The 24,125-nt window shown below is 41.5% G+C and overlaps 1 protein-coding gene across 8 annotated transcripts in view; it reads right to left on the bottom strand.

The window, feature by feature from the left end:
• RAD51B (RAD51 paralog B) overlaps nt 1-24,125 on the bottom strand; it is a 775,981-nt gene that overhangs the window by 299,187 nt on the left and 452,669 nt on the right. For all 8 annotated transcript variants that reach the window (XR_012090986.1, XR_012090988.1, XR_012090987.1 and 5 more), the window contains exon 8: nt 18,538-18,634. Coding sequence is in view for 5 of the 8 variants with exons in the window: in XM_073011105.1 (XP_072867206.1) it covers nt 18,538-18,634 (97 nt within the window). In the remaining 3 variants the exon portion in view is untranslated. The remainder of the gene's footprint in view (nt 1-18,537; nt 18,635-24,125) is intronic.

The raw sequence follows: 24,125 nt of genomic DNA, 5'->3' as shown, positions 1-24,125 counted from the left end.
ACTTTATAATCTTCTGTATTCCTCAAATTATGTTTCCCATGATAATTTACACGTACCATCCTAGTATGTCTAAGAATATTCCATATATAAGGCCATCATATTCTACTGAAATTCCCTGAGTGTAACAGCTAGAATAACCACTTCCCCGTGATTATTCACTTCCTTTGGCTAGAGGAACCAACTCTGCCAGGGTCCAATACCAGTGGTGCTGTGGCGGTTCCCTCACCATGTCTTTGCAGACATCCAGCCTCTACCATTAGTTGGGATGTTTTACAGCAAACAACACTGCATTTAAAGATGCTTATTTAGAGAGATTTAATTAAAGTGATGAGTATTATTATCATTACTGTTATTATTAAAATATTATGGAAGTTCCTAAGTGCAGAAGGAGAACTCCATGCCCCAGTGATTTTTATCTCCCAAAATAATCAAAGTTAAATCTAGCAAGAACTATTTGGCTTTATGATCTTGGAAGATACAGTGTTGCTTAATGTCTGCTGAATTCTTCCTTTGCCCTTCACCTTTCTCTACCTCTCTGTGATTTTTCTTTCTTCTCCACTTGAAAATAAACATTCTTTACCTTCGGGCCTCTCATTTGCTGATCCTTGAGTCGTGATAGTGATGAGTAATGATGGCTCTGTGGCTCATTTCACTGCCAATACCAGTGCCATTGACTTGGCTTTTACTTTAAAAACTGGGAAGTGGGTAACAGACACCCACACTTCATGAGACTGCTCTGTCTCAAATGCTTCCCATCAGACACAGAGAAACAGAGCTTCCTTTCTTGGTGGAGAACATGAGCTATCTTTTATGCCTTCTTAGTTAATGAAGGGTCTTACTGTAAGAATAGCTTTTCCAGTCCATAAGCAAGATAACTCATGAAAAAACTCTGCTAACATTTCTAAGAGTTAAATACGAAACACCCATCTTTAAGTGACACAGAAACATCATCAAATAGTGTAGTGTTGCCTCAAAGATATGTTCATGGGTCTAACAGTGAAATAACTGGTGTTATGACATGACAGCGAGGATTTTTCCCTCTGTTTTATAAGAGCCTTCTCTCTCAGTTTTGTCCGTGAGTTGAGAGCCACGGCAGCTTTTCCAATAGAAAGTACATTTGGTTTCAATTCACTTTCATAACAAGAGACACTAACTCTTAGGAAGATGGAGAACATTAAGCTCCATTGTTCAGGCTGAGGATGACTGACTTGGGTGGCAGAAAGCTAGAGTCTCTTTTCTGAAGAAGAAAATGCCTATGGGTGTAGCAAATCTCATTCCCAAACAGCCTCTTTTTTTTTTTTTTTTTTTTTTTTTTAAATGACACAGCTATAAATGACGGTGAAGGAAAATTAAAGAATCATCTCAAATCATAGAACTAGGAAGGGACCTCAAGAAATCATCATCTGATTCAGCCTCCTCTAGAAAGTTTTGTTTCTTAAATAATTTTATAAACACCAAGGCATTGTTATTTAACAAGGTCTAAGGGCAGAGAAAAATATTTTATAAATTATTTTAGTAAGCTGCTTGTAGGACCTTTTATTATCTTAAATAATGACTAAATGAATGAAATTATTTGAGATTTGGCAGCTTTAAGATTGCAGAGGTTGTTAAGAGGTAGAAATAGGATCCATGTTGTGTTCCTTTGGCAAAAGAAAATACTCATGCCACTGATTCATGTCCCAAATAACCAGAAACTCACTCTCCATCTTTACAATTTTTCAGAAAGAACCTGTCATGTACATTTCCTTTTCTCTCACTAACAGAAAGGAAGGCCTATTGGATAAGCAAATACAATGGAAGAATTCTGACGCACAAAATGTCCTAATAAAGCGTCCTTCAGGGTAAAAAATACTCGAGTTGGGAGTTATGTAATTCTATCCTTGATATTATTTAGAAAACAACAGGGGAAAATACCATCCACTGTACATTCCTCGAGAACCTCCAATCAAAGGCTCTAGCATGTTTCCTGGCTTCAGACTGGCTATAAATAAATTTAATAAGGACAAAAAAAAAATCACTGCATCATTTACAGTTCTCTCTCAACTCCAGCTGACAAAAATCCAGTCCAGATGTTTGTGTTGCAAGAACAACAGTAAGAGGGTGAGCCTCAATCATGAATATGAAAGCCCAGAGAGGGTGAGTTTGAAGAGAACGGGAGAGCTAGGTTGGCAGGGAGGGTGTGAACAAACCTGATTTGATACTAACTTACAGAAACACAATAATTAATTTATTTTTGTGTATAAGAAATCCAGTTTATTAGCCTTTCCTCTGCCTCATCTCCCTTTTCAAAGCCACTGGAGTTTGGCTGGTGAAGCTTGAAATGGTTGTTCCATAACCTTTGCTTTTAAATTAAACAAATGACTTCAGATTTTGGAGCAGTTGTTGACTCAGGGGAAAGCATGCCATTAAAAGTGTGCCAGAGACAGATTTAATTGGTACAAGTCCCAAAAACTGCTTGAAAGAGTACAGGCTTCCCGCATATAGATTTCAGGGAAATTACTCAAAGGCCGCACAGCTTTGTCAGAATTTGAGATGTGAAACAAGGCAGCTGAAAGACTCCATATCAAAAGGGTAAATTCAATTCAGGAGATATTAATCTGATTACCTAAGTAAGGCTGCGAATCGGATATGCTCCATTGTGCGCTCTCGTTCAACCTGGACAGCTGGAGGAGCCAATAGCTTCCTTTTCTCTGACATATAATTAAGTTTTAAGAGACGATCAGGTTACGGATACAAAGTTTTAAGAAATATTTCATTCAGGAGTGGCATTTACAGTTCTCGCCTGTTGCAAGAGACATTGTTCACTTTATTTCCTTGAACCACACTGGAGAGTGTGTGGATCGGGGCCTAGGGGCTTGGTGTTTGTGTTTCAGGCTACAATAAACGCCCTCTGTGCACCTGCCTGGAGGAAAAACCAGTCCAGCCGCCTCCCAAGACAAAAGCGCCCTGTATTAAGTGCTGAAAACCCAGACATGAACTGACCCTGTCAAATTCCAGCTAGGAAAAAAAAAATCAATATTTTCATCCAATCCAGGAGGAGCTGTCAAGTAGGTTTCTGGATTTCCTTTTTCATCTGTACTAAGTCTGAACAACAATGACCTGTCAGCAGAAGTCATCTCCTTTCTCATGAGTCTCCTCGTCTTTCTAGATTCCTTCCCTGATGGCACAACCCATTGCCTAGCATGCCATAATCTGCCCTCCAGAGGTCAACACATTCTCCCACTCTTTCTCTACCAGGTCTTTCCCACTGGAATCTCACTTCGGCCATGCAAGTTCATCTTCTGAAAGAGAACATTACTAACTCATGTGTTTTCAGCAAGTTTTCCAACACACACTTGTCACAAACTCTAGGTACATTTAGAATTGCAAGAATGTGGCTGGGCTCAGTGGCTCATGCCTGTAATCCCAGCACTTTGGGAGGCTGAGGCGGGCGGATCACGAGGTCAGCAGATTGAGACCATCCTGCCCAACAAGGGGAAACCCCGTCTCTACTAAAAATACAAAAAATTAGCCGGGCATGGTGGCGGACGCCTGTAGTCCCGGCTACTCGGGAGGCTGAGGCAGGAGAATGGCGTGAACCCGGGAGGTGGAGCTTGCAGTGAGCTGAGATCGCGCCACTGCACTCTAGCTTGGGTGACACGGCGAGACTCCGCTTCAAAAAATAAATAAATAAATAAATAAATAAATAAATAAATAAATAAATAAAAGAATTGCAAGAATGTTTATTAGGCCAAAGGATCAAGGTTATATTTCTTCCATGCCCACTGTGGTTTCCAATGCAAATTGGTCAAAGGATACACTGGGTCACATGTACCAATTTCAGATGACTTCCTCTGAGAGAGCTGTTCAGCTTGGACTTGTTCTAATTCATGTCTAGAATTAATCATGCTGGTCTCAGTTGACCTGCACATTCTCATGGAGAAAAAAATTTATTTCCTACAAATATGAAACCCAGTTAGTGAAGTTTCATTTGTGAATTTTACCAGCGGCATGGGCAACGTTAGCCTAAGTCATGGGTAAATAAACTGAAAAGGACAAGGTGATTACCTGAATTTGAAAGTGCAAGTTGGTTACAAGACCAGAAAGGACTTGTGAATTGCAATCTCCCACTTCTCTAAGCCAACCCTGAATGGAGGGAGAAATTAATTAAATCATGATTTCAATAATTATTTAAAACTGCCATAGACAGTAAAGCTTTGGCTACAAACATTTTTAAATAGATTTGATAATGAATAACTAAACTTTCAAGGTTAACGGTTTTCTCAAGGTTCTTCAATAGCTCCTCCAAACTCTAGCCCAGCGGGGAGGGATGGATGTGGGAACCAAGATGCTCAGCACAGAAAGCCAGTTCCCTAACACGGCCCTTCCACTAGGATGTGCTCAACTGTTTGTGTCTGAAGAGAGGAGAGGAACCAAGAAGCAGTTTACCTCATTTGGTGCTCATTAAACAGCTGGCCAAGGAAAACAGTCACCCACCACAGGTACTAAGCTACTTCAGCCTGTACCATGCTACGATGGCCAGCCTGGCAAGTTCTCAGTGGAACAGGGGGCTGGCCACCTTGTGAGTGGGTCTAACTCAATGATGGAGGTGGTCTGCTGGCTGATATCCAGGCACTGCAGATGCAGTGAGTCAGGACAGATAAACCAGGGGGCCCATCTTAGTTCTGCCCTGACATCCTAAGGCAGTGGTCCAAGCCTCCATCACAAAGATCATAATGATCTCTCCTTTCTGTGAATGCCTCTGATATTAAAAATCTGCTTCTCTCATCCTGTTAATTCATTAGATGCTGTAATACAGTGTGACTTTAACTGTTTCAGTCTGTGGGCCTCATGTTCTGGATTTTCCTTATTTTCGTAACTTTTCTTGTCTTACCCACTGTAGTGCAATACATATAGCCAGTTTAGATGTAAAGTTTAGCTTCATTACAGTATGCAGGAATTCTAGGGTTCCAACCAGATAAAGCTGACAAACACTAGAATTAGCCTTTATGTTTCAGAGGAGAGGAGCCAAGCCTGATACTGTTCTTACGGCCTCCTAAAAATTCAGCCAGCATTTCACATTATAGATGCTTCATACTTAATATGTAAATGAATGAACAACTGAATGAACAGACCTAGTGCTCAAATTTTGGTTTCAGTCTCACTCTACTTGGGACAGTAAAGAGCTCTGCAGTAAAAACAAGGAAGGGAGAAATTTGAACTATACCAAGTGGTGGGAATACATCATAATGACTCAATGGGATGTGGGGAAAAAATACTAGAACCTACCTCATATTTTAAAAATTCTATTTCTGGTGTGTTTTATATAACTTTATATAGTAGCACTATAGTTTTCGGCAGCAGTTTTCCATATTTGTGGGCAATATGCTAAAAAATGATGGGTTATAGATTCAAAAGATTGCTGCTCCTGATATCCAATGTAATAACTGTGACAAAAGGAATGTGCCAAAATGCTCATAGATGGGTTGGTCCAGCCTTCTTTAAGCGGTGAACAGAGAAGCCTGTTTGAGGTTTGAAAAAGAACATACCAATTTGCTCACTGAAGACAGAATGTGACAGAAGAAGCAAACTGACAGACCTGCCAGCTTCACCTAATGCAAGCTCCTATGTGTATAGCTGAGGGAACTGAGGTCCAGAAAAGTTAAGTGCCTTGCTCAAAACAGTACAGATTGTTTGTGGCAAAGCTAGTACTTGAATACAAGTCTCCCAATTCCAAATGCAGTGCTTCAGCTTCTGTTAAAACACACTGCTTTTCTACTGACTATCAGTATAGAGATTTCAGGGCACATATAAAGAAACAGCTACAATTGTAGTAATGTATGGAAACCCCTCAACTCTAACAATGACAGAAATATGTGATCATAAGCTCTAGCTGAAGTAGTTGTATGATCGTCTTGAAGGGCTGAGTATGGTATACTGGTCAACAGCAAAGACTCTAGAGCCAGACTCTAGGTTTGAATGCCAACTAATTACTAGTTATGTGATCATCAGTAAGTTATGGAAACACTTTGTACTTCAGTTTCTTTGTTTCTAAATTGAGGGTAATAATCGAACCCCACTAAGTTGTTGCATTTTTATGTGCTTAGTATAGTGCCTGATGCATAGTAGGCACTCAATATTATTATTGCAATCATTAGCAAAAGGAACATAAAATGTGTATTAATTTCCACAGTGCCTTTTATTTTTGAGACAGAGTCCTGCTCTGTCACCCAGGCTGGAGTGCAGTGGCACCATCTCAGCTCACTGCAACCTTTGCCTCACAGGCTCAAGCGATTCTTGTGCCTCAGCCTCCTGGGTAGCTGGGATTATAGGCATGCATCACCACACCCAACTAATTTTTGTATTTTTCGTAGAGATGGTATTTCGCCATGTTGGCCAGGCTAGTCTTGAACTCCTGACCTCAAGTGATCTGCCCACCTCAGCCTCCCAAAGTGCTGGGATTACAGGCATGAGCCACCACACACGGCCCTCATAGTTCCATTTAGTACTTTAAGTCATTTGCTATTTTCTCTCACCTCCTAGCAGAGTTATAGATAGCCTGACACCATTTCTAACCATAATGCGCCTTGATAAATGGAGGGCTCACCTGATGTTATTCATAAGACTGGTATACCAAAGAAATCTCTCCCGGGTTGGTAAGGTGGGAAACTAAAACCAGACCTGGCCACCCAACATCTCAGAACAGTTAAAACTTATTATGAAGTTCTCGTTGCTTTAAGAAGTTTAGGGCTAACCCCACCCCAAAGTGATTTGCCTCAAAGAGATCAAAATCCAAGTTCTGTAGTTTCATCTCCATCCCCCTAACCTGTAAATGGCTGCCTGAGAAATCGCTTCCAACTACAAAATGATTCTGTCACTTCCCTATCTCTTTTTTTTATTATTATTATACTTTATATTCTGGGATACATGTGCAGAACATGCAGGTTTGTTGCATAGGTATACACGTGCCATGGTAGTTTGCTGCACCCATCAACCTGTCATCTACATTAGGTATTTCTCCTAATGCTATCCCTCCCCTAGCCCCCCACCCGGTGTGTGATGTTCCCCTCCCTGTGTCCAAGCGTTTTCACTGTTCAGTTCCCACTTATGAGTGAGAACATGCGGTGGTTGGTTTTCTGTTCTTGGGTTAGTTTGCCGAGAATGATGGTTTCCAGCTTCATTCATGTCCCTGCAAAGAACATGAGCTCATCCTTTTTTATGGCTGTATGGTATTCCATGGTGTATATGTGCCACATTTTCTTTATACTTCCCTATTTCAATGGCTCCCTATTAACCTCAGGAAAAAATTGAAACTGATTAGCATGAGGAATAAGACCTTTCACAATCCAGCCCCTGCCTGGCTCTACACCCTGCCTCGATTCCATGACAGCGGCTTTTCCCTCCGCCAGGTGCACTTTCCCCTGCTCTCTCTCCTCTTAGGAACTGCTGTTAATTCTTCACGTGCCTCCTTGTTGCAAAGTTCCTAGAGAGCTCCAACCCCAAGTCAGGACTCCTATCTAACCTAGTGCCATCACGACACCAAATGTAACCTGCTTACTCGTCTGTCATAGCCACACCCTTTCCCCTCCCCTGACTGTGAGCTTCCCAAAGAGCAGGGACTGTAGCTTTTGTCTCTGTGTCCCAAGCACCTGCCTAACACATGACCTAGTAGACAGTTGGTGGCTAATAAATATCATTATAGTGTATCACACTAAGCTACTCAGTCATCATCCTTGTGTGAAGGTGGGAGATTTCTCCTTCAAAAGCTGAGCTGTTCTGCTTCTGTTCTTTCCTTTCTCACAGGATTCCCTGAATTGCCTATTGCCATTCATCATACAGTATTTATTATCATCAATTATTTATTAACTATTATTGTCAAGCACTTTCTAAGATGTGGGGATCCAGCACTGAACAAAAGTGACAAAAATTCCTGCCCCCAAGAACTTACATTCTGGCCGGGCACAGTGGCTCACTCCTGTAATCCCAGCAATTTGGGAGGCCGAGGCAGGTGGATCACTTGAGGTCAGGAGTTTGAGACTAGCCTGGCTGACATGGCAAAACCCCATCTCTACTAAACATACAAAAAAATTAGCCAGGCGTGGTGGTGCGTGTCTGTAATCCCAGCTACTCAGGAGGCTGAGGCACGAGAATTACTTGAATGTGGGAGGCGGAGGTTGCAGTGAGTGGAGATCATGCCACTGCACTTCAGCCTGGGCGACAGAGTAAAACTGTGTCTCAAAACAAACAAACAAACAAACAAACAAACAAACAAAAACACCTCACATTCTAATGACCCTAAGACAGGACTTTCTGCTGGTTTACCTTAGTTTTGTACTATTCAGTCAAAGGGCAAGCTATTTCCCTCATTTCTAGTTTGGTCCCTGATGGAGCAAGAAACTTCTTCCTGGCTGGCCTTGGATCCACCCCTTGGTCTCTGGCAGCCACTTATTGGCTGTTGTTTGTTTTCTGGGGTCTACATTTAAAGATTTCAATTGCTTATTCTATCTCTGGCCTAGAGTCATACTCAGATGGAATTTATTTTGAGACTTTTCTAGCTTCATTTACCTAAATATCATATTTTAACACAAAAAAAAGTTTATCTCCTTAAACTTGTCCACTGGATTTTTTTCATCCTCTACTGCTGGAGATGACAGTGCCAGGAAATGTGATTATTTTAGCTGCTTTGATGAACCTATTAGATGGAAGTATGGTTAAAAAAAAATCAACATCATAACCTAAAAAGACCTTCTATTAAACACGGGAATCTCCACCTTCCACACACACATACACTGCACATATATACATAAACATTTGCATTTAACCCACAAAACTCAGACACTCCCCTGAGGGTAGAGAGTAATTCTGCTCTCGTATACAGTAAATCATGGAAAGGATGTAACTAACAGACACAGAGTTCTCCACTGCACATATTTGAGTTATCCAGCTGCCTTCTTGGCTTCTCTGGCTTCCCTTGCTCAAGTAGTGGATAGATCATGGCTGTTCATGGGGACAGCCTAGGCTAATGTGCCTCTGTTATATGTCCCTGAATATGAGGTAACTTACACATGGTTAAATTTAGGCCTCATATCTCACCAGATAATAATAGTTTAGACAGTGGATTGTGGATAAACAGAAGAGACATCTCTCCCCTCCTGAAGACAAATTCAAGGGCTGATTATTGGTATAAACAAAATGGATCTAAAGAAAATTAGATCAAGGAAGAGCCAGATTATCTGGGGCTAAAAGAAAATATTTTCGGGGCTGGGCGCGGTGGCTCACGCCTGTCATCCCAGCACTTTGGGAGGCCAAGGCGGGTGGATCATGAGGTCAGGAGATCAAGACCATCCTGGCTAACATGGTGAAATCCTGTCTCTACTAAAAATACAAAAAATTAGCTGGGTGTGATGGCAGGTGCCTGTAGTCCCAGCTACCTGGGAGGCTGAGGCAGGAGAATGGTGTGAACTCGGTAGGCAGAGCTTGCAGTGAGCCAAGATCGTGCCACTGCACCCCAGCCTGGGCAACACAGCAAGACTCTGTCTCAAAAAAAAAAAAAGAAAAAGAAAAAAAAAGAGAAAATATTTTTACATTTTATTTTGAAAATAGTATATTGGCTTGACGGCATGGACTAGTGATAGGTAACTTCTACCAAAATTTTGATCTGAAACGAGAGGGCTGGACGTGGTGACTCACACCTGTAATCCCAGCACGTTGGGAGGTAGAGGCAGGAGGATTGGTTGAAGCCAGGAGTTTGAGACTAGCCTGGGCAAGATAGCAAGACTCTGTTTCTACAAAATAAAACTGAAAAAATTAGCCAGGCATGGTGGTGCATGCCTGTAGTCCCAGCTACTTGGGAGGCCGAGGTGGGAGGATCACAGGAGCCTGGGAGGCCAAGGCTACACTAAGGGCAACAGAGTAAGACCCTGTCTCTAAATAAATAAATAAATGGCAGAAGGAAAAGATGCTGAGAATGAAAATGACTAAAGGGGTCAATAGAGCTACACAGTCCTACTTAGCAAACTTATAATATCTGCTCAGTTGGACAAAGTCCTTCCATTAGATGTTATGTTTGGGTGCTTACCTCCCTTCAAAAGGAATCTGTACTTCATATATAGCCCCTTATAAGGAGAAAATGCCCCCCATCAATGGACCCTGCTGAAAGGATAGGTGTACTGGCCATCTTCTTTACCATTATGGCTGAATAGATTAAAGGGCAACCCATGCACAGAATTACCAGGTGTGAAAGACAAAATGGGTCAATCAGATTCATAAAGTCAAGTGTCAAGAGTCGTGGAAAGGCAAGATGGAGATGAGATAAATGAAGAGAATAAGAGCTGGGTGCGGTGGCTCATGCCTGTAATCCCAACACTTTGGGAGTCCGAGACAGGCGGATCACAAGGTCAGGAGTTTGAGACCACCCTGGTCAATATGGTGAAACCCCGTGTCTACTTAAAATACAAAAACTAGCCGGGCGTGGTAACAGGCGCTTGTAGTCCCAGCTACATGGGAGGCTGAGGTGGGAGAATTGCTTGAACCTGGGAGGCGTAGGTTGCAGCGAGCTGAGATGGCACCACTGCACTCCAGCCTGGGCGACAGAGTGAGACTCTGTCTCAAAAAGAAAAACAACAACAACAACAAAAAAAATGAAGAGAATAACCTAAGTTTCAACCTTCCCAATTCCCATATGATCTGGCTGTATTTTAGTTCCTATTTATACATAGTCATGATAATCTCAATTGTATCCTTACAAAAGAGCTTAGTGGATAAAAATGTACCTCTGGAGCCAGTCTCCCTGGGTGGAAATCCTGACTCTGCCACTAATTGTGTTGCCTTCTAAGCTACAGTTCCTTCATCTACAAAATGGGATAATTAATACAGTTGTCCCTCAGTATCTGTGGGGGATTAATTATAGGGCCCCCTGCAGATACCAAAATCCATGGATGCTCAAGCCCTTTATATAAAATGGCATTGTATTTGCATATAACCTACACAGATCCTCCTGGATACTTTAAATCATCTCTAGATTATTTATAATACCTAATAAAGTGTAAATGCTATGTAGATAGTTGTTACACTGTATTGTTTAGGGAATATGACAAGGAAAAAGGTCTGTATGTGTTCAGCACAGACACAATCATCCATTTTTCCCTTACTATTTTTTGATTCATGGTTGGTTGAATCTATGGGTGCAGAACTCATGGATAAGGAGGGCCAACTGTACTATCCTCAGAGGGTGGTTGTGAGGACTAAATGAGATAATAAACATGCAATGCCAGGCATACAGTATATGGTCCATAATGTGTGTATTAATGTGCCCCCCAGGTGATTCTGATGTGTGCTAAAATTTGAGAAAAATGTGGAATAAAGGTTTTGGTGGAGAAACACAACCACTCCGTATCTTTGACTGAAGAACAGCCCTCCTCTATCTGGGGAAGATCATCCATCTTCTTTAATTAAACATGCAGCTTTGGAAGGGATAGATATCAGAAACTAGGCTCGACCTCAACTGGACCTTCCTTGGGCTAGACTGCCTTGCTAGACCGTGTTACAATCCTTCTCCACATCTCAGTAAACACTGCAAATGCATTCTGAAGATACTTCATGTCACATTACAACACAAACTAATCATTGGGCACCACCCCTAAAATCCAGCCATTCTTTTCTTCTTTATGATCTCTGACCCAGAGGCCTCTCGCCCTTGGTATAGCATTCTCTGCAGTTATGGAAAACAAGGATCTCTTCTCAGAGAGTCCTTCTAACTTGAAGGCCTCTGGGATCACACCACCTCTTGACATCTCATTCTCTCAGCTTTTGGCCCTGTTGTCACCTCTCTAGTTGAGGCAACTGACAAAGATGCCTTGGTGTTTTGTCCCTCCAGCCTTCTTGACATTGAGACCTTAACAGAAACAGTACAGATTTGAGAAATTAGACAGTAAATCCTAGATGGTAAAAAGATTTGAGGGTGAGGGGAAACTACTTTCAAAGCTAGCCCAACTCTCACACAAACTACCTAAAGGACTGCTCCCCAAAGAAACCTCTCTGGCTCTCATCTAACTTAACTGTAACGCATCTTGTGCTTCAAATGTGCCTCCTTTTGACAAACTAGCACCAGCAAAAGAGAGCTCCTGACCAAGAAGCACTTCCTGGTGGTTGACTTTAATGTTCCCTTTCTCCTTTTGATCTCCCAGCTGAGGTTATATTGCCCCCTGGCCTCCAGGCTGAAAACCCTCAACACATTCCTCTCCCTTTTGGGATTTACAGCTTTTCTGACATTTGTAGGCTGTGCCCATCTCCTCTCAACTCTAGCCTCCCCTACCTCACATAATATTTAAGCTTTCTTTAGCCGAATACCACACATGTTTTGGTGCTTTTAATCTTTTTCTATAAATCAGGCCTTTCATGGCATCTGAACAGCTGCTGGAAGACATATGCCCAGTCAAGTGCTATGGACTCCTGAATACCAGGAAAGTAGAGCACTGGCTGGCGTGTGCCCTTGTGAATAGAACCATGTAAAATTGTGTGTGTTGATATAGTCTGTGGCTTTGGAAACAAAAACTGAAAGGTCACTAGGACACTTAAACATTTTTATCCAAAACTCACTCCTAAGAGGCAGCAGTAACCAAATTTAAAACTTCACGGGAGGGACTCTGACTTCTGTTCCCAGCACACCACCTCTCACTGTGTGGCTTTTCAGCAATTCTCTTCTCTCCTTCATGCTTCAGTTGCTTGAGGTAGATTAAGAAATTCATCATTTTAAGACAATTAAAAATACTAGGGAAACACTAATGTTAATAATGTTGATCATAGTTGTTAATATTAACTTTGTAGTCAGACCATAGGCTTTCAAAGTACTAATTTAGCCAACTTGCACCATACCCCCAAGGAATGGATTTTTAAAACTTCTCCACTCATACCCGTTGGTACATGGCCCTACACAAACCAATGAACATCTAGTTTGAGATTGGGCTGAGAAGGGCCTTGGAGCTAAAATATGTAGAGATTTCTGCTAACTTGACCAACCCGCCCCAAAGTCTGTGGTTAATGGATTACAAATTTGGGTAATGCAGGACAATAAATCACAACTCTAATAATAAAGCTGAAAATACACACAATTTAAGTAGAAACACCAGTGTTTTTTATCGGAAATGAAAGAAACCATTGATCATAGCAACTGTCTGAGATTAGCAGGGAGCCACATTTTCAAACATCCTGCAGTAAATCCAGAGCAGATCCAGCTGGAAAGCAAGAGTGGAAATAAGACTTGAAAATTCATACCACGCTTTGAAGTTTGCTTCTTTCACAACCATGAGTCTCTGATTTGACCCAACCATTCTGAGCTGCTCTTGCTTGTTGAACTCATTTTAAAAGAGAACACAAGCCACAAACTTGCATATAATCTTTCAAATGGACTCCAGCTTTTTGCAGGGATGGCTTGGTAGGGAATATGAATCCCCAAATACTTTCTCTTGCACATGAAATCAGCCATCAATTCCCCCTACTTCAACCAGAATAGAAAGCCTTCCAACAATAAAACTAGAAACCACTTTTGGCTCTAGGAAGTACTGCTGTTTCTCTTGTGTTCTTTCCTTGACCTAGCCACACATTTTACATTTTTTAGTTTTCATGTGCTATGATCTATCGAAAACAAGTAATGCAGAAAACAGGATACAACATGCCAGACGCTGGGAATACCAAGATGGCAGCCTAATATTGTCTTCTTTTCCATAAAGCCATGTGGAACTCCTGAAGTGGGCCATGTCACCATAATGAAGTAACTGCTACTCTGCTAAATCATCAGAAGAAAGCAAGCCAATGGTCTACAGCTTCCATCTTGCACCGGGCTCACTGTTACCATCAGTCAAATCTCACCTACCAACTGTGTCACAGTAGGTGGGCACTCAGCCGATCCTGCTCAAATCCCAGGTGACTTTGGAACAGGATATGGCATCCTAGGCCATTTGGACTGTTAGATCCCTTCTCTATTAATCACTCTGGGGGAAAGAGATGTTACCTATGATTGAGGTCCAACAATCCTCAGTATCTCCAATGACCATAAGGAAGAATTGGCAAGGGCTAAGAAACGTGCCCTTGGCCACAGAACAGTCACAATAACTAAGCACGGAACTCTATAATAACCTATATGACTGAACTTCTGTCAACAAAATGAAATCTGAAGAAGAAAATACTGTGACTCAAAGTACCTAGTCTAGAACAATGTAGAATATACAACCAAAAAATCCTTATTTCTGTCCCTATCTCTTCTGTTGAATGACAGATTGGATGACTAGATGATTGCTACAGTCTTTTCCAGCTCTAACAATTAAGATCATAAGGAGGGTCTGAAGATTAGAAACATTCACCCAATGATAGGGTTTAATTCTGATTTACAGAGTGGGAAGAATGACTGTGTTGTTGATGTTGCCCTAAACACAGTAAAAAGAACCTTCAGAAACCTTAGCATTGGTACTCTGGCATACCTGCAACAGTCTCCCCTTCCTGTATTGCTGTCTCTTTCTTGCTCTGTGTACACTTCAGGTCTTGCCTCTTGCTCTCTCTGCCTGTCTCCACACAAAGGTATACAAAATCAGAAGTGTGTTCAAACCAGTGAGCATGAGAAACACTGGGATTTGGCGGGGGGACAAGGTCTATCCTGTCCTGTAACAGAATTCAGCTGCAGTGCACAGTGCACTGTTTAAACAGTGCTCCCTTGAAAACAGTTGTGGGGTGAGAACAAGCAGCCAAGAGCAGCCAGCGATCAAATGATCTGAGTGGACCTAAGAGGAGCAGCACCCAGCAGGGGCTGATTCAGGGAAATGAAGTCCCTTCTGCTCTGATGCAGAGGAGGGAATACAAGTGACCTGGCCCAACCGAGAGATCTCTTCCACCCCAACAGATCCTGGACTATTAATATCTGCCAGCTGCAGGCCCAGAGCATCCCCCTGCTGAGATCAAAAGAGCTCCTATCTTAGCTGGAACAAGGTCATCTGCACAGGGTTGTAAAAAGCGAGCCCTGGCTGGCTGCAGGGACGTCTATGGGGGAGGAGAAGTCAGAAGATGGGAGGTGCTCTCTCACGCTCCTTTAATCTCGGCTGACCAGCTGTTGCCCTCCCAGTGTTTGTAAAGTTGAGAGTTCTTTGTTTTTGTGTTGCTGGGTATCCCCACCCCCACCAACTCTTATTAAATTTGTGGCTGAGTTGTTGGCTTGGATTAAGTAGACTCATGTTCACTGCTTGACATCATGGTATAATTCTCTTCATTGAGGTTTCATTCCACTGTTGAGTTATCCAGCTCCCAGGTGGGAGAGCCAAAGAAGGGAGAAGTACACCTCAAGGGCCAAGGACTTTCCCGGCATTGCTCCTGCCCCTGAGCTTTGTGCCTTGAGAAGGAATGAGAGGGCAAACTGAATTTTCTCTATTTACTTAAAATATCTCCTCATATGTGCAGTGTGCTTGTCAATTTGCAGCCTGCCTTTCACAAACTATCCCATTCACAAACTATTGGGAGAATGGAACTTTCGGAACTTATGCAAATTGACCAGAGTTACAAAGTCACCCCATCCCGGTGTGTTTCTCATTTTCACTGATTAGCACACACTTCTGATTTTGTATAACTTTGTGTGGAGAGAGGCGGAGAGAGCAAGAGACACACAGACAAGACCAGAAGTGTACCCAGAGTGAGAAAGAGAAAACATACAGGGAGGAAAGGCTCCTGCAGGTATGCCGAAGTATCAGTGCTAAGATTTACTAAAGATCCTCTCGACTGTGTTGAATCTAGGGCAACATGAGCAACGCAGCCATTCTTCCTACTCTGCAAGTCAGAATTAAATCCCATCAGTGGGTGAATGCTCCTGACCTTCAGACCTACCTCATGATCTTATATGCTAGAGCTGGAAAAAACTTCGGCAATCTTCTATTCATCCAACCTGTCATGTAACAGAAGAAACTGAGACCCAAAGTGATCAAAAGGGCCTGCCCAACACCACAGTTAATAACACAATGGCATAGCTGATACAACGAATGCTTGAAACAAACAGAGCAATTTATACATGCATGTGCACATGTGTGTGCGTAAATCATAGGAACTTAACAACCGTTGTAATATATTTGAATGGCTATAAATGTTCTAAGATATTGTCCATTTTAATCCACTAATAAAAAACCTTCATTATAGACTTTAGGAATATGTTTATATAGCCTCTTTATCTGCTCAGCTATACAAAACAAATCTAGAAAAACCAATTATTTCCATTCTTTCTTGGATTTCTGGGAGGATAAGCTGGTAACTCTTCCTTTGATATGAACATGACGTCAGGGGTGTCTTGTGGCAGTTATACTGCAGCCCCAAAGCAATTTCTTTTCTATGTTTTTTGTTCTTCTTTTTTGCTTGAGATAAACCAGGAAGGCAGCACAAAGAAAAGTACTTACTGGTTTTCAAATAAGGAAGCAGTTTACTCGATTCTGGTCTCCGCAGAGCTGAATAAGTGTGTGTGTGTGTGTGTGTGTGTGTGTGTGTATCTGTGTATATGTGTGTGTGATAATTATAACAATTTTTTAACAATGTTCATAGGTGCTTTATATGATTCTTATGGTCACTGTTCTTCCGAAGTTATTACTGTTATATTCATTCAGCATTTATTTACTGGCTAGTATGTGTCTAGAACTTTGCTAGTCACCGGATGACAACATGGATACAAAAAGAATATGACATGGTCGTGTCTTTAAAATCTGCCAATTTAGGCAGAAAAACATGAAAAGTAAAATTAATTTTCTAGACATTTTCCTTATATAGTTGAGCAGATAGAGTGGCCACAGAGGAAAAACAGAGAGTGAGACCATAGGCAAGCAGCTTCTGTGAAAGAGGCAGTCTTTAAATAAGCCTCGAAGGAGTGGATGTGGGATGAGAAGCAGCAGAAGTGAAAAAGAGAAGCGCTGTTCTCAAGTGAGCTGTCTCTGCACAGGCCTGGAGCTGGGCCTGGGGAGGGGCAGGCCAAGGGCGGCACGCTTAGCATAGGAGCTTCACCTAAGATACTGGCAGAAACTAAATTTGAATAGAAAGGAAATGACAGATTATGAAGGGTTAAAATCATTAACTTTATCCAGGGGTGTTTTGAAAACCCGTCTACCCAAAGGGAGGAAATAAAAAAACAAGCCACCTGATTTTTAGCATTTGCTGATTTCCATGGTATAAATACTTTCGCCATGGCTGATTTCAAGCTAACAAACCCCAAATCCCTAAATATGTTAAAATCAGCTTACTGATTTTAGGTCATTCTCAGAAAAAAACATACAAAAAAACAACAAAAAAGAAACAAACAGACAAAAAAAACTTCTCTAAGATTTCTGAGTAGGAGAGCAACAGAGTAGAACGAGGCCAGACGGGGAAGTTCAGTTTGGTAGTGGCAGAATGTAAACTGTAGAGGCTAGAGCTGGGAAGGCCAATCTGGATGTTACTACAATAATCCAACTGGGAGTTTAGTAAATCAACTGACCACAACACACATTACAAAAAAGAGGGGACAAAGGAACGATATATGCGGAAAGAAGTACTAAGCAGACTTGATGACAAAAGTTTCAGGGGGAGGAATACTCCATGATGCAGGTCTTCAGCCTCGCTAATGGGGGTTCTGATGATGTATCCCTGAACTCAGAAGGAAGGTACACAAAGCATTGTACCGTTTTCATAAATAAGCCACTAGTTTTCACTCCTTAAGCCACCACTAAGAAGCAGAGGTGTGGTTCTTGCAATTTCTAAGACCATAACGCAAAGCTGCTCTGCAGAAGACCATCTGGGCAGTCAGTCAGCAGCCTTGCTAGGTCTAAAAGTCTCCTATAGTCCATCATGAACAATTCTCAGAAAGTGGAAAGGGCAGAGAGGCCTGGAAGAGCTCTGCACGTCTACCCAGGCCCATAGCATTCTGCATGAAAGATATTAGACTACAAGGAGAACAACTCAGAATTGTCAAGTAAGCACTTTCAATAAAACTAGAAACCACCCTCTGGTTTACTGGTGTTATTTCCCCAGCTATGTAAAGCTTATTGCCATCGAAACCATAGCCAGCCTGACCTTTGCTAGCAGGGGAGGGTGGAGAAAATTTTGCAGATTTACCAGCATGGAGGTTTTTTTCTTAATCTTCTGTAAAGCTGATCAAGAATGTCATATCTCTGGCACATGAAACTGATGTATGCTTTTTAGTCCAAAGGAACTCAGCACAAACAAAAGGCTAAATTGCTAGGGGACCACTGGGAAAGCCAATCTTTGAGTATCAGTCTCAAAAACAAAGTCATTTAACAATTCATCAGCCCTCATACTAAGGACCTGAAATAGCCCACAGAGGAGTGACTGGCCCCCAAATGGAGCTCACTTATAGATGCAGGGCAAGAGACTCCCCAGTATAAGAGATCAGATGCCAGGAAAGGTGGTCAAACCTAAATCAACAGGCTCTGGCTGGGTTCACTGGCCAAGGCCTATTAGCCATATCTCCCAGCTCTCAACAGGAGGTGGAAAGGCAGTGGGGCTGTATGTCAGTGTCAAGTTTCAGCCTCTCCAGGACAGATTCCTTACCTTCAGACAGGGACAAATCATCAGTTGGAGACACCAGGTCTGCCTGAGAAGCCAGGGCTCCACTCAGATGGGTTGTAATCTGATTCGTCAAGATAACCTGTGAACAGACAGGGAGAAGGGAGGGGCAAGGGAGAAGAAAGACAGGGAAGACCAAATTAATTATTAGAGCTATCAAAAGGTGGACTATGGTTTAGGAGAAGACTGATAAATACACAGGTAGGAAAACCCCAGCCCTGACTTTCACCAGCTTTATCTTTAGGCCAGAATATCTGGCAAGGCCTAGCAGTTATTCAAAACCCAGAAAACTGAGGAAATAGACTGACTTTTTTCAGAGTAAAACCTCTATCAATTCATTCTAAATGCTGAGTAAGTTGGGATTGAGGGGTGTTATCATATTAGTTAAATAATAGGCAGCTAACCACAATTAAATGCACATGTACACATTTGAACAGACTTTAATTTTCAAAATTATATCCGCCAGCTGCAGTGGCTCATGCCTGTAATTCCAGCAGTTTGGGAGGCTGAGGCAGGAGGATCACCTGAAGTCAGGAGTTCGAGACCAGCCTGACCAAATGGAGAAACCCAGTCTCTACTAAAAATACAAAATTAGTCGGGCATGCTGGCACATGCCTGTAATCCCAGTTACTCTACTCAGGAGGCTGAGGCAGGAGAATCGCTTGAACCCGAGAGGCAGAGGTTGTGGTGAGCCAAGATTGCACCATTGCACTCCAACCTGGGCAACAAGAGTGACATTCTGTCTATAAATAAATTAATTAATTAAAATAAATTAAAAATAAAATAAAATAAAATTGCAACCACAACCTAAGATATTACTGGTGTTGAATAACATTAATAATTTAAATTTTGGGGCCAAGCACATGGCTCATGCCTGTAAACCCAGCACTTTGGGAGGCTGAGGTGGGCGGATCTCCTGAGGTCAGAAGTTCAAGACCAGCCTGGCCAACATGGTAAAACCCTTTCTCTACTAAAAATACAAAAATTAGCTGGGTGTCGTGGCTGGCGCCTGTAGTCCTAGCTACTCAGGAGGCTATGACAGGAGAATTGCTTGAACCCAGGAGGCTAAGGTTGCAGTGAGCTGAGATCGCGCCATTGTACTCCAGCCTGGGCAACAAGAGCGAAACTCCGTCTCAAACAAACAAATAAATAAAATAAAATAAAATTTGGATGCCTGTGGCTTCTTTGCTTGTTATCGTTAAAAGTCAGAGTTTTATTTGCAAATTTGTGATATAGGAATGAATGAGTTTCACTCTAAAGAAATAACACTCCTCTTTTAAATAGTTAAATTCTAACGAAAGAAGTCTCACTATGTATTTAAGAAACAAATTAGCATAAACCTACCTATACAAAGTAAAGTTCATAACATTTAAGATCCCTGGAAAGGACTTTAAAACTACCTAACTCATGTAATCGAATGTCGCACAAATTTTCAAATTTGGTATGGTCAAGGAACTATTCCTAAAAAATCCTCATTTGTAAAGTCTACCTTATTGTTTAGAAGCCTAGAGGAAGAATAAATACAGATTCTTTTCTGGAAAATAATAACATAATGAATACTACAATCGTTTTCCAAGGTTTAGATGTTCTCATGGTGGGAAGAAACTATGAGCATCTTGGTCACTCAGAGGCAATGTCCCTTCTGCAAGGGGCATTGGCATTTAGTGCACAATCCAGTGCTTGGAATATTTGTCTAGCTGGACTGTGCTGGTCTGAACCAAGGGTCAGTTATGGTTTTGTTGCCACCCCGATTTGAACAGAAAGGGAAGTTGCCCCCATTCTTTATTATCCAGCTTTTCAGCCACACCTCTGTCACTGTATCCTGAATGGACCAGTGACACATTATAAATCCTGTATCAATGGCAGCTTAATTGAGGGCTGAGAGGGAGCGGGACAGCAAGGTCAGGTAAAGAAATGAAGTACTCGAATAGCAAAGACAACCTTTTAAGTTCTGTGTGCCCACTGGGCTTGTGAGTCTCTAGTCACTCTGCAGCAATAATCAGATATTGCAGGATTCCACTCAGGATTTGCTAATCTTATCTCTCATATTCTTTTGTATTGCTACTTTCCATTGACCAGTGAGAATCACCTAAGATATGTCTTCAATTAAAATGGCTGGAAATGGTCAAGTAGCCTCCTTGAAACAACTGTTCAGCTATACGAGTATAAATAAGGATTTGTGTTCATCGCTGTCTTTTTTTTTTCGAGACAGGGTCTCACTCTGTGGCCCAGTCTGGAGTGCAATGGCATGATCTCAGTTCACTGCAAACTCTGCCTCCTAGGTTCAAGCGATTCTCCTCCCTCAGCTTCCCAGGTAGCTGGGATTATAGGCATGAGCCACCATGCCTGGTCATTTCTCTTTTATAATATAGGGTATGAGCTTTGGAGTTTAGTAAAACTAGGTTCAAATTCTGATTTTGACCTTGTGTACCTTTGAGCTTCATTTGTTCCCAGGTAAAATAATACCTATTTCATAGAATTTTTATGAGAATTAAATGAGATAATCAATGCAAGATACTTAAAATATCTGACACATAGTAAATATTCAGTAAATAGAAGCAATTGTTGTTATTGTTACTATTTCCTTCAGAATGAGGATATACAGGTTAATAAATCAGTATATGCCATATAGGCTCCAGACAGTTGGTTCTAACAATAGAACACTAAATCACAATTTTCTATATCAGGATATACTTTGGTACCTGATCATTTCTACCTATTTTAGTCCTTCCTAAGTTTTATTTAATTGCAAAGAATTTGTGTAAAAATCTTAGTAAGAAAAATATAGTCATTATTTAAATCAAGGCCAATAAGATACTGACATTACTCTGAAAATACTATGTGCTTTATCTACCAATGAACTGAATACTGCATTTGTCTATCTTAGTAAAAAAAAAAAAAAAAAAAGAGTGGAACTTCTGAGAGATCTAAATATGTCAGCTCTAATATATTTGTGTTTCTTTCTTTCTTTCTTTCTTTCTTTCTTTTTTCTGAGACGGAATCTTACTCTGTCACCCAGGCTGGAGTGCAGTAGCGCAATCTTGGCTCACTGCAAGCTCCGCCTCCTGGGTTCATGTCATTCTCCTGCCTCAGCCTCCCGAGTAGCTGGGACTACAGGCACCCGCCACCATGCTTGGCTAACTTTTTGTATTTTTAGTAGAGATAGGTTTCACCGTGTTAGCCAGGATGGTCTCTATCTCCCGACTTTGTGATCCACCCGCCTCAGCCTCCCAAAGTACTGGGATTACAGGTGCGATTTTGTGATTCTTTTAAATGATGGCTTGGTGAAAATGATTGGGACTCCAATGATATGGTTAATAGTAATGAGAAAAAAATTCTTACTTAACACCTACCATACAAAGCATGTCACCATATGCATGGGGGAAATCAAGATATAAAGGTACTATATGTCTCTAGAAACTTACAAATTCAGTGATAAGGCACTGACTAAAATATTTAGACCACTTTTCCTCAACTTTATTCTCACTTCACTGGTTCTGTAATGGAAACTTGTACTGAGATGATGGTTTTATTGTACAGAACTAATGAAATGCTATCTTACAGAACCTAAAACTGAACTACAGATGTACCTCAAGAGATACCCAGCATCATTTCCACTTCTGGTGAAAGAGCAGATGGGGAAGAAAATATGTACTCCCCAATGGCGAAAGAACAAGCTCCTAACTGATTTTGCTAATAATCCTCTCCCTTTTAATTACGAATCTTAAAGCCAAATCACCAAAGGGATACATAGCAACCAAACTCAGGGCTTTGCTAATCATGCCATCTTACTGAATTGTTGTGGTTTTCTAAATCTATTTTCAGCAAAAAGGACAGAATGAAAACATTTCCCAAAGCATTGATTACAATCCTCACAACTTGGGCAGAAGACTATAGGTGTATTTTCCTCTGAGGCAATCAGGAGACTTGAAACTATACTTTTAAAATAACATATGAAATACTATTATAAGTTATAAACAGACTCTTAACACAATCTGGTTTCTAACTGACACTTCATGGGGTTTTCCTGCTGCTTTGCTCCATGGAAAAGACTGAGTCTTCTGATGCTCAGTACTAAATTTGTGTAAGAGCAATTTGCACAGTGTTTAGGACAAGGGCTTCGGAATCAGACCTGAACCTAGATCCTGGGCTCTACCATTTACTCGCTGTGTGACATGGGGCAAGATTCATAATCTCTCTGGGTATGATAATACTTAGCTCACATGGTTCTGAGGATTCAGCTAGATAATGCATAGGAAGTCCTTAGCACAGTACCCGGCCTACGGAAAATGTTACCCCATCACTCTCATTAGTTAACCTTTGCTGATTTATACCTTGCTTGTTTAGCTATAAAATCCATGCCTGATTCCCTTTTATATAGCATATAGCTCACTGCTGACAAATAACAAATATTTGCTGTCAGTATGTTCAAAAGCAATAAAAATTTAATTGAAAGTAAATGTGCTATTTTTGCTATTTCCCTAAAATATGGCTTATTGAAAACACACAACACACCCCCAGTACCACCAATTACAATGCAAGACCAGAGTGGGGTTCTTGGGCAAAGGAAAAGATAGATATTTTTAATGGTCATGATTAGGTCTGAAGCCAGGAATAGACAGAATCCAACTTAATCAGCTTCTCTTGAGGAAGAAGAATATCATCCACCTACTAGAAGGAACAAGAAACCCTATAAAAAGTAACTTCTGTCTCAGCTCAGCTTTATATGAGAGAACGCTTACTCCCAAGCTTCTTTGCATTGCCCTCTTGACTGTAGGTTGCTTACAGAGGTGCACCTGTATAGGAAATGGCCCCTCATATAGTGTCACATAGACCTTGAGTCCCATTTTTAATGCTTTCCCACAAGGAAAAATGGGGAGAGATTTCTCCCTTCAAAAGCCATGCCCCCAGGTGCCCAGTTTTCCTTTGTGTTAAATGCATCTTACTCAACCCTCTGTGTACTCCAGTCAAATATCTATACTCAGATTAAGAGAAAAATTAAGATCTTTAAAAAAGAAATACAGAGTATAGATTCATAAACCACCCAGTAGGTCCTCCTTTCATAGCCAGCAGGGTGTATAAGCTAGAGAAAAGAGATAGAGAGGAACCAGTTAAAGATGGGATGAGCTGGTAAGGCAGAAGGCTGGGAAATCCATGTCATTTTGGTCAGAAGGCAGAGGCTCCTGGCCAGGAAAACCCAACCAACACACACACTAACAAAAATACATGACTTATTTCCACTAAGTATTTAAAAAGTAGCTTAAGGCAGCAAATACCTTGGGTTAAGAGAGAATAAGCAGAATGAGCTGGTCATCAGTCAGGGGACTAGGCCAACTGAGCCCAACTTTCTGCCAGTCTATGTGCCCAATGCAGACCCTCTTCCTTCAGCTGACTCATCTTTCTTCAGCTGGGCTATGACTAGACTATACCCAGGCTACACACCTACCCTCTGCTCAAGCTTAATGTTCCTGGCCTTTAAGGGCCAATGTATACGTCAATTCTAACCTACTCTACATTGAAGTTTAGAAATATCTTTGGTGGGGTGGAAGGGGAGGGGGCTCCATGAGTAACCA

This window comes from Chlorocebus sabaeus, chromosome 24 (genome assembly GCF_047675955.1).
Source record: "Chlorocebus sabaeus isolate Y175 chromosome 24, mChlSab1.0.hap1, whole genome shotgun sequence".
Lineage (NCBI taxonomy): Eukaryota > Metazoa > Chordata > Mammalia > Primates > Cercopithecidae > Chlorocebus > Chlorocebus sabaeus.
This window is presented reverse-complemented; position numbering and strand designations above follow the sequence as displayed.